Source organism: Orbicella franksi, chromosome 7 (assembly GCF_964199315.1).
Source record: "Orbicella franksi chromosome 7, jaOrbFran1.1, whole genome shotgun sequence".
NCBI lineage: Eukaryota > Metazoa > Cnidaria > Anthozoa > Scleractinia > Merulinidae > Orbicella > Orbicella franksi.
In genome coordinates this window covers 24650353-24661877 of record NC_138151.1, presented here as the reverse complement: position 1 = coordinate 24661877, position 11525 = coordinate 24650353, and the positions used below count along the sequence as shown (strand labels likewise).

Genomic DNA, 11525 nt, shown 5'->3' with positions numbered 1-11525 from the left:
CTATGTACTTTTACTGAATAGGGTGTGACAATTACACGATCCTACTTTCTATTGTAATGAAATTGCCTGACTGTCTCGTGATTCTTGCACAACTCCAAGGTATTGTCTAAGGTATCAAATGACGGTAATACGAACGCAGCAATCTACCCACCTTTACAACAACAACCATTTATTTCTACTCACAATTGATAAAATAATTACAATAAACATTAAATTAGTATAGAGTACTGCCTGCCCAAAATAACCATAAGGGCTAAAAAGAATGGGCAGACATTAAGTTACATAGATTATTTATACAGTTATCGGTCGGTAACATACTTACACACGCGCACACACACACACACACACACACACACACACACACACACAAAGATACAAACAGAATGGAAACTTACAGCGGAAAAGAATATATCCTTATGAATTAATTAAAATAATTGTAATATTTAATATGAATCAATGAATGACCTATACATGTCACCCGATACAAATTAAATGTATAAATGAGGAGGTGACATAAAAACTTTTATTTGCATGCAAATAAATTCATAAAAATCTGATAATCAAGAAAAAAACACAAAGCTTCCCATACCTGATATTAACGCTTAGTGTCTCAGTTGTCTGGTTCAGTTATGCAACGGGTTTGGCAGTTACTTCATATTTACATCCAATACAATAGAAGCTTAAAGTGGAAGGTTCAGCGGAAGCAGGTAACGTTTTTTCAAAAAAGGGAAGTGGTGTGGAAGTCACTGTTAAGACGCATTTAGAATATTGAGAATATTGCTTACCTTCCTTGTGAAGCCATAAAATGTAGACAACAAGAGCAATGAGTATGACAACAAAGATACCGATCACAACACCAAATACGGTGTAGCTACAAGCAGAATCCCCGCAGGCTTGAACTGTTACTATAGTATAATAAGAAAGGAAGTCAGATCTCTTTCAAAGCAAACGTATTCCACGTGCTTGTGTTAAACATTGCAGATATGTCTCATTGTCTATCTATCTAACTGGCTGGATGGCTGGCTGCCGAAACCTGCCTTTTTATTTTCTGTTCTACTGTCCATCAATCCTTACCTCTGTTTGTCTGTTAGTGGTTCTTTTAAAGTGCATCTAACCCCAAAACTTTTTTTTCGCTAAAACGAATCTACTTGTTATTTGAAATAGCTCTGCGAAAAAATTTTTGGATTCTGTTAAAAATTCGATTTTCTGTGCCCCGACGAAATCTCGAAAATAGCTCCAAAACACCGCCATTTTGTTTCACGACCGAGTTTGAGAAGAATGGGTCCAGCGGCTCTTGTGACGTCTACCCAGGAAGGTTGGATATCTCACGTCCTCTCATTTCCTTCAGGATTGTGCAATACACATTCGAAAAGTGCGCAGAAACGCCTTCCAGAGGTGCTATCGGCTGTTGCAGTAATATTCCAGATTTGAAGAAAGATATTCTGTACAATTTACTGACGATGATCGGCTAATGGTACAATAAAGACGTAAATGATGGTTGATTTTGTCGAACCGCAACAAGCGAACTGAATCTGTGAGAACCATTAAAGAATTCTCACTGGAATTTGTTCCGCAGACTTTCGAACGCTATTTTCATAAATTTTCTGCTTAAAGCTAACCAGAAATTTTTAGAAATACTACCGACAACCTACATCTTACAATCCCGCAGTATTTATAACATAACCGGCAAAGTTGTGTGATCCGATCATGATCAAGAAGCGTAAAACTGATATGTAAACAGGTCACAACTGTACGCCGCTAACCAGCACTTATTTCTCTTTCGATTTAGATAAAAGTAGAAAATTAATCCTTTAGAATTACATCATAACAAAATTGTTAGACTCACAGAGTTTTTCGAAGGTTTGGAAATTAGCAGTGCGACAGAGATTCTGTGCAATAGCGTCGAAAATATGACCACGTAACATTATCTGCGGACCGCTTAGGGAACACATCCTTTTCGCTTGTCCGACGAATTTCACTGCAAACTTTGAGAACAATTTACATTGGTTATTTGGAGTTAGGACTTAAAACGTGTGACAATGTGAAATCGGTAACTGTATGAAATGTTTCCTTCCACCTTGTTCTCGCAGCTTCAAAAATACAGGTCCAAACAGTACGATTTTCAATCGATCGAAGCCAATGTTTTGGAGGTCATCAAGTCTCGAAAACTGCAACACGTACGTCGCTCTTATAAACATGAAGCATTCAACAGAAAGTAAAACACAAACTGGATTTAACAGAACAATCATACCTTGACAAAATACATTCTCGCTAAGGACAAATGTAAACGGGCTATAAACACGCGTGGGAATCTTATGTTTGCCTGCTCCTCCACTTCGTATCTAGCTTTCCATTCCTAATATACAAGCAGCTCGTCCGCAAAGAAGTCTTCCCCTTCGTCGCTTGAAATATTGTAAATTGCTCTCAAAGCTCTAAGCAGTGCGTTCACAGTTGTCGAAGGTGCTCGATCGAAGTTTATTTTGGTGTCTTCCAAATCGAAACTTAACTCTGACTCCAGTGGCGAAACAAAATGATTCTAAGACAAAGCTCGGACGTTTTAGTCCCAAAATACACCGGAACGATTAGTTTTGTTTTCCATTTTCTCCAGCAAATACAGAGAGCTGACTGAGGCGCCATTGTGTTTGGTTCCTGGGTAGACGTCATCAGGAACCGCCGCCCCAGACTCCCTAAAACGCGGTCGTGAAACACTTCAAGCGCGACTTTGAAAGGGCATAAAAAATCGAGCATTCAACCAAATTCAAAAATTTCTTCGCCCAAATGCTTCAAATAAAGCCTAGATTCGTTTTAGCGAAAAAAAAAATTTGGGGGTTAGGTACACTTTAAGCGAAACTGACAACAGCAGGGTCTGGTACAGTACAGTACAGTACAGTACATATTTTATTAGCACTCCCCAAGGGGGCCTTTCAGTACTGATACTACTACATAAGTTATATTAAAATTAAAATTAAATAAATCACTGTGCCAAAGATTTATAAAAATGATAGTGTCTAGCACGGTATTAATTTCCCTTTGGTGTGAACTTGGCAAACCCAAAACCACGTGCAGTTAAATGTATTAATTTCCTGGTGCTCGAAACTTTAAATCAGTCTTATTTTTCAGTGTTCTCTAAGGTCACTCAGATATCTTCAGAGTGCAAAATGCACAAACCTCCTTAAGTATGAGAGCTCCATTATTATCTGATCTCAGTTTCGAAGATTTTTATATATGTCCGACTCGCTGGCTGAATTGTCAAGTAATGTTAACAACAAAATACAAGCATAGTCATGCGGCTACTTAATAATTCGCTAAGCATCTGAAAAACAGAACATTAACAGAAAAAAATGTAAATGATATGTTATGGCAACATACTGTCAGATGAGCTGGTGGGTGTTGTGGCCATGGTGGATGTTATCCCTGGGTCGTATCGTGTGCCTGTTATGGCACTCACATTAAAATCTCCAAACCCTCCACTGTTAGCAGCATCTTGAAGCATAAAGAGTACCTCCCTTTCTCTTACAGTGGAACTGAACTTCAGGGCCAGATCAACAATCACGCTTCCACACCTTGCAAGAAAAAGTGAAAACTCAAGTAAAAACTAAGCCGGTAACCAAAACGAGTAGGAAATTCTTTCCCTTCATAAATTTTCAGATGGTCAAATATCACACAAAACGAAGCATTTAAACAAATGAAGTGGAGCGATTTTCTTTTGACATTGAACAGGTGTATTCGTTTCTGTTTGACGTCTCAGTGGATAAACAAATAAGTTCGATACCTGTTCGATTTTTGTGGTTACTGCCTTTAGCCAGTCACCACTGTGTCACAGGGTGTCTAAGTAAGATATTTGGTGCCTTTTCGGAAGCTCTCGGAGGAATCTCACTAAGCGAGGCCGAAAATACTTCGAAATTTGCTCGAGTTATTAATGAAAATAACTGCGAGTTTACCAGCAGAAACATAGCGTTACGGAGAGTTATGATTGTCTACGATCTCCATTCGCTGACCGCACGTTATCATAACGTAGGGCACGCAGACCGTCGTTTACCCAAGTTCTTCGAGACGTGCCGGGTAAAAGTCCGAGATTTTTTTTCCCCCAAAACTTTAGTACAAAATACAAAGTTACGGAGATATTTGAACTTCAAATAATCAATCTGAAACTCTTTGCATACCTGATATTTTTCAGTTGCACACTTTCATAACCCAGTTTACCAGCAAAGATCACGTCTATCTGAGATTAACATTTTAAATGAACTATTGTTAATGTTTCTTTTACATATTTAACTGGGCTAATTCAATGAATATGTTCAATATTAATCACCAAAGACAGATAATTAAATAACACTTTCCCCTATAAACTGCTAAAAGTGCTGCCAAGACAGATAATTTAATCTGAAATATAACTTGCCGCAAAAAAGCACAGCATCGAAAACGTCGTTACTTTGTTTATTCAATTAACAGTGTTATGTTCACTACACAGCATTTCAACTATTCTAAAATGTGATTAGGAACTGTCCCTCGGTCAATGTGTTTATCAATTTGTTCGACTGATAATGTTAATTTGTGTGTCAAACTCTCGTTCTTCCGGTCCAACTGCTGCCTAACCTGTCTGCCAATTCACCTGCACACTCACTTTGCTTTTTCCTAAGGTTGACACCGTAATAAGGCTTGGACATACACGTGACTTACATCAACAAATTAGTTACCTTTTTGCTGAGTTTCTCCCATAGTTGATTGTATTCCCCATCAGTACAGTTTTCCCCCGTGATAACCAGGGTCACGTTAATTGCATCACTCGCTATGACTAGAAATAGAGTCAGTAAGCGGGAGAGACTGTACCTCATATACAAACAAATACATGCAAAAAATTTTAGACCATCAAGTCAATTCAAGAAATTTTAGTTGTGTTTGCCGATGCACCATTAATTCAAGCTCTGTGTTGCTATGCATTACAGAGGCTAAAGGCTAAAGCTCCGTAATTGTCATATTAATATCTGCTATAACAAGAAGTTGGATATTTTTCTCCCAAACCTTGCACTAAATGCAATCTTTAGCTTGGTTGTAAATTAAAACCACGCTGCACATTTTAAACGTACCATCAATTTAAATACTGATTGTTCTCGTGTGTCATTGCGAGACCAAGAAATTCTCAAGTCCACGTTAACTATTATAAGAAGCGAACAATCACTACGCTACGCAAAGTACATGTAACAAATAAAGACCCAAGAGAGCTAGTGGATGACAGTACCAGTTGATCATCTAGTAGAACCATACTTGCAACTGGCCATACTCTTTCCTGTGGCTACTGATGTAATGTAAAGGGCTAGGAAAGGTTTACTAAGAAAATGACATTGAATACAATGTTGGACATAAAATATTACATCTGTCTGTGATAGACATGTAACAAATAAAAGCTAATTAACAATTAGACCCGTAGCCCTTGCGGGCTACGGGTCAATAGCCCATGAGGCGAAGACGAATGGGCTATTAAACCGTGGCCCTTGAGGGCGAAGGGTCTAATTGTTTTAGTATCACCCAACTAGTCGGACAGAAAAGACAATAATAAAGTTAGCAAATGCAAGTTGAAGAAATCTTTATTTGGGAAAAGCGTCACGCTCGATTGCGCCAATTTCGCTATCCGAGGACTATTACTAATAGACTTCTAGTAGCGTAGCCAATTAAAATGCAGGATTTGCATTAGTCCACTAGTTGGGTGATACTAATGATCATTACAACTGGAAAGACATTATTTGTATACAATAACTTGTGTTCTTATTAACTTACAAAGAAAGGTATTTCTTGTGTCACTGCCCAGGTTATTTGCCACTCTGCAGGTGATTGTATAGACGCTTTTGTTACTGGTTTGAAAATTTAGCACGCTCTCATAACACACACTTTGCTGTGAATCACACAAAGTCCAAGTGTAAGTCGGCTTGGGATTCCCTTCTGCTTGACAGTCAAGTGATACACTTTGTTGAGCTGCGACTTCATGTTCACTTGCAAGTTTAACAATCTTGGCAGGATCTAAAATATTAATAAAAAAGGCCAAGGAAATGAAAAAACCTAAGTATAACTATGGTTACACTGATAGACCTCGGAAAAAATTCAAATATCGCGGAGTTTTCAGAGGCAAATTCGCGGGGAAATGGCCAATTTCGCGGGAATTTTCTGGGCAAATTTCGCTGGAAGTGATCGGTTTTGCACTGATTTGAAGAACGTTTTTTAAGAAAAAAGACGGCAACTTTGCCATTTTTGGGGCAAAATAAGGAGTGTTAGCCTATGTTATAAATACAGCAACAGGAAGACCAACTACTTGTAAGTGTTGCCTTTCTAAAACTGGCGATTTTGCAAGAAAATTCGAGCAGCTCGTTTGGACTATCGTACGGGGTTGCCATTTGTTTGACCACGATGTTCTATCTAACAGAGATCATCATTTGCTCTTTTAACAAAAATGCGCTCAAGAAATGCGCCAATATATGGCAAAGCTTTTTACACCGTGGCCACTGACCAGTTTTTCGTACCATTAATATAAGAACGCCTAGTAGTTTTTGGATGTTGTTTGCTCGTTGAAGTGACGAAGTTTCACAATACATTTGCAAGCTTACGGCAAGTAAACAGCCCCAACAGCCAAGATAAGTTTCAAATAAGTTGTACGGACATGAATTTGGTAAGATTTCCTGTGAATTTTGCGGTATTTTCCTTGTTTTTGTGAATTTCGTGGGATTTCGCGAATTTACTTGAAATTTGCGGCTCCGCGACTGCGCGAAATATCAGAAGCCCTGGCTATACCAGCAGTTAGCTTAGTTAAGAAGGCCAGTTTCAAATAAATTACAGCCTCTATTTGGCGCGAAAATGTGCTCCAATATTTGCCCGCCGATATTATCTGTTCCGAAAAGCCACCCGGTCTTCTAGGAGCGAAGCTCGAGGAAAACTGTGAGCTTCGAAGAACAATTAATGTCCATGGACAAATAACTGAGGATATCATGATTATTTAAGTCAAATGGAGGTTATTGTGTTTATTAACGTTCAAATATATATTTTTTTTGCAACACGCAAGATCTCTTGGAAATTGGGGAATATCACTTGAATATTCCCCAATTTAAACTTAGGCATATACAGTCCCGTGACGTGTACAGGCCAATCGCGTACGCTTGAAAATATTTGTGGAGTAAAAGCTCTAGTAAATGGGACAGTAAACATGCCTTGTTCGAATGGTGTTCATTACGCGTCGACTGCTTGCGCTGTATTGGACTCTTGCACTTAAATGAGTTCTTTTTCTAATGCACATCAAAAACAACTCCCTGCCCTCTTGTTGTTCATTAATTGAAACGTTAAAGCTGTCATCACATTTTGTATCAAGTTTAACTTCATTCAACCATAAATCTCCCAAGTAAAGAACCTCCTAAAAAAGCCTATAAAAATTCACTGCCAGTACATGTCAAGTTTGTCAATAGCGACGGTTCGAAAGGTAGAGACTGAGAAATTACTCGTCTTTTTATTCAACAAGAAGAAAATAGGACTCGCAATTCTAAACAAAAGTGTTGATATATTTCATGCTATTTTGTGATAATTTCGTTTTTCCATCCTCTCCATTAAATGCTGCTTGTGGTCAAATTTCAAAACTACAATATATAGAAACAGAGTTGGAAGATTGCAGGGGGACTTTTTTACAGTCTGTTTTAGTTCAGGGACCTCTTACACGTACGTGTAACGTTTGTAAGCTCTGTTTTTAGCAAAAGATTTTATCCAAAATTGTAGAGAAGCTTAACTGAATTAGTCTTGATGCTGTGAATGCTAGACACAGATATATCGGTTATATTAAATATATGAACTGTGTTTGGTTGGTTGCTAAAACAGGGTGCACTTTTCCGGTTCACTGTTAAACAATGTTTTACGCACGTAAAATACGTACATACAACATTCACTTTAAATGCTTGGCTAGTTACAATTCCAAATCCGTTGTAAGCTGTACAGCGGTATGTCCCAGAGGTAGTTCTGTTGATGTTTAGAAAATCCCAAGCTGGACCCTGCTGCAGTACTTCACCATTACTACCATCCTCCAGCACTCTGTTCCAGGTGATGTTTGGTGATGGTCTGCCCGTTGCTTCGCAAATCAAAGTCATGTTTGATCCTTCAAGTACAGTCTGATCACGGCTGACATTAGTTAGCTTGGCAGGAACTGAAAATAGGGACAGATACAGAAGCGCTAAGAAAAGGGGTGGATGCGGGGTATTCTTCCTCTGAAAAGGCCCTTTAGCTTTTCTCTTACATCCATGACTCACTGCTAGAGTTTTTACATCTGAGTAAGATCTCTTAGAACGAGTGGATAAAACACTACAGGTTCGTATTCGGGAACTTAGTGTTTGAGCAGTTATTTTGCTGTGGCGATCATTTCTACCTTGTAAGTAAAGTTTACACATGGGAAAGAAGCGTAAATGAAAAAAAAAAAAAAAACCCTCCATCATATTGTTAACCTGCAAACTATTGCTACAAGTAGAATTCCCTCCTGACATGAATATTCAAGGCTCAGGCCCGCACTGAAAAATTAAAAGTGAATTCTTCCTTGTAGTACTGCACATTACAATTCTCACCTATAACAATGACACGTATTCTGTATCTCCACCCGTTGTTCACCGTTTCAAGCTCACATTCGTAAAGCGCCTCTTCTCTCTCAGTGACTCTGTTTATTATCAAGGTGGCCACTTCACTTCTACTAATGTCAAAACGTGTTCTGTGATCCTTTGTATCAAATACTGTAGTAATACCACTAGGATTATAGATCTTTCCAATACTAACGAAGCCTCCGTCCTCGATAAAAAATGTTGTTGATTGCAGATTTGAACCAGGTGTTAGAGTGTAACTCCATCTCAGAGGCACCTGGGTACTTCCATTTAACACAGGCATAACAACTGTTTTAAAGTCAGCGGGGTTTGTCTGAGTCCAGGCTGGAGGGGGTGCTGTCCATGTTACTGAAGTAGCTGAAATACGATATCGCAATATTACTTAATAATGTGCATTTTTTGTGTTTGATTTTCTAAACTGCAAACAATCGCTTGTTCAAGCTCATCTACCAGCGCTTCATTACTGACATCATTGCTCCATCTCATTAGTCCCTCCATAGTATGAGGATCCTTTACTAATTTGTGGCCAGTTTCATGTCATTACGCGTTTAGTTCGCTGAACGATCTAACAATTGAGAAAGGGTTTATGTGGCAACATACATGTATTTGAGGTAAGCTCTTTCAGTCGAATTCGAAAAACGACTTGAGGAGAGGGGTTTGTTCGGATTAAACTGAACTGAGAAAAGGAGAGGAATTGAGCAAAATTTTATTTCATAAAGAAGAACAGGTAATGGTATGAATGCGAGTACAGTTAAGGATTACTCATTTATTATGTGGATGAGAAAATTGCGAACGCGTGCGCGTTAATTTGCATTACTTACTGAAATATTTTCTTACTCCACACGGTCAAAGGTTGCTTTTAAAATTACTGAAATGTGTTCTTAATCTCAAATTGATGGTCAACTTCATGCAGCTTGTAACCCAAGGGCACGACAGAACACTATGTAGCTATCACATACGTTTAAAAGAACGTTGCTGGACGTTTTTAAAAACTGCATTGAACATTATCAGACTGCTGAAGCCCATATCTACAAGGTTTGAAAGCTTTTAAAAGCACCATTTTGAAGAGGGACTCTTGTCTAGGCCCTTGGACCTTCGCCACGCCGGCTAAATAAATGTCGTTGGAAAATCATTAATTTTTGTTAGATAGCGTCACAGAAAATTTTCAAGCAACAATTTTCAGCAAAAGATTTCTCTCTGGCCTCGGGTTACATTAGTGCAAACTGCATCAGTATCCACCATATCCTACAACATTTACGTGCCAAAGCAGTACCATTGTCATCAATGTTTCTTTTCCCGTTCTTCTGAAGCAAGACTAAACGAAGGAATTATGAATACTGCGGTTGGTGTTTTCTTGACCTCAGTCTTTTGCCACTGTACTTTATTGTGGTGTAAACATTTGTAGGCACTAGTAATTGGTAGTCACAATCATGACTAATCGCCCTCTTTCTAATGTTAGTTTTCGAGGCTAACACTTTTCCAAAAATTCGGTAAGCGTTACAGGGTGTATCAGATACTGTAACTGCTAATGTTCGGAAATCAGTAAGAACAGTGAAGTATTAGTGATAACAGCCAATGCCAAAAAACGTGTCATTCTTTTCTGCTTAGTGTTATTAGGCTTAGGAATGAATTAGTGAAAAAAATAAAATAATAATAATAATAATAATAATAATAATAATAATTAAAAGCTCGAGCACTCGAAAAAGAGAACGAACAGTGCAATCTTGGTCAATCCTTGCCATGCTCTACATTGTAACTTATCAGACAAATCTCTTTGATTAACTTCCTACTCCAAGCCGAAGGTTTTTATGTACAGTAGGAACAACTGAAAGAACAAATTTGCTATGTAGGATTTCCTCAGGAAAAAAATTAAAAAAAAACAAAAATCGTATTAATTAAGCATGGAATGACATACATATATAATGACAAGAAATGTATATATTCCCGAAGAACTCAAACTTAGACAACTGTTCATGCATAACGCTTCAGCTCGAACGCCTTCAGTGAGCTGAAACCAAAATAAAATCAGTCAAACAAGATACAATTGAATACAGGACCTTATCAACAATGTGTCGTACCACGTAAATTGCTCTACAAGTACCCTGAATAAAACTCGGAAATCGTCGGTAAAAGTGAAATACATGTAAGCGTGGAAACTGCAAGTCACGCGGACGTCCTGACGCTAGCTTGATGATGATTATAAAAGATCAGTAGCAAAGCTTTAATGATTTAATTTCAGTCGTCTTGATCTTAATTGCAAGTCTTGAATTGTTTAAAGCTGCGAGCTATGAAAACATAACCTGGCAGTATGTACTGCATTGCGAGTTAACCAGGACAGGCCACATATCAAATTACCGCCAACATGCCAGGGTAGAGAGCCCTGTTTAAGAAATTTGTTAGCTGGAAATCTATAGACTGTGCCTTAAGATTTACAATCCGAACTAACAGAGGTTGCAACACGATTCTTACCTGTAAAAGGAAGAAAAATGAGAGCAACTATCAAGAACCAGAAATTATTTGCAGTAACTTCCGCCATGGTTCACTTATCCGAACTGATCGGGAAGCTTAGTCAGCTATTGTAAATATAAACCAGAGAATTATGGGTATCTAGAAAATGTTCCCAGCCCCCTGACAGGTGAGTTGTCCATCCCGGTTCGATTGACCACAGACGGCCAAGCTCATGACGCGAGGACTTATTATTTTTTTTAATTCATTTTTTTTTTTACTTATATGCGAACGTTCAGCGAAACGTGACATATACGGCCGACATATACTATTATATAACGACCGAGTTTGAATAGACGGAACGTAACTCTCGCCTTACAGCATATGGAGGTGTTTGAATTTTTGTTTGGGGAAAAACGATAATCGACATTATAGCTGAAATTGTGTTATTTTGGCAATAAAATTGAC

General features: G+C 38.3%; 1 protein-coding gene across 1 annotated transcript; it reads right to left on the bottom strand.

The window, feature by feature from the left end:
- Positions 1–365: 365 nt before the first annotated feature.
- Positions 366–11186, bottom strand: LOC145492335 (uncharacterized). The gene is made up of 8 exons (XM_081471767.1): positions 11082–11186; positions 8583–8969; positions 7904–8170; positions 5776–6015; positions 4698–4795; positions 4164–4222; positions 3370–3563; positions 366–905 (listed from the first exon to the last, which is right to left on the bottom strand). The coding sequence occupies exons 1-8, from the start codon at positions 11146–11148 to the stop codon at positions 628–630; spliced, it is 1590 nt and encodes a 529-aa protein (XP_081327893.1). The 5' UTR covers positions 11149–11186; the 3' UTR covers positions 366–627.
- Positions 11187–11525: the final 339 nt, after the last annotated feature.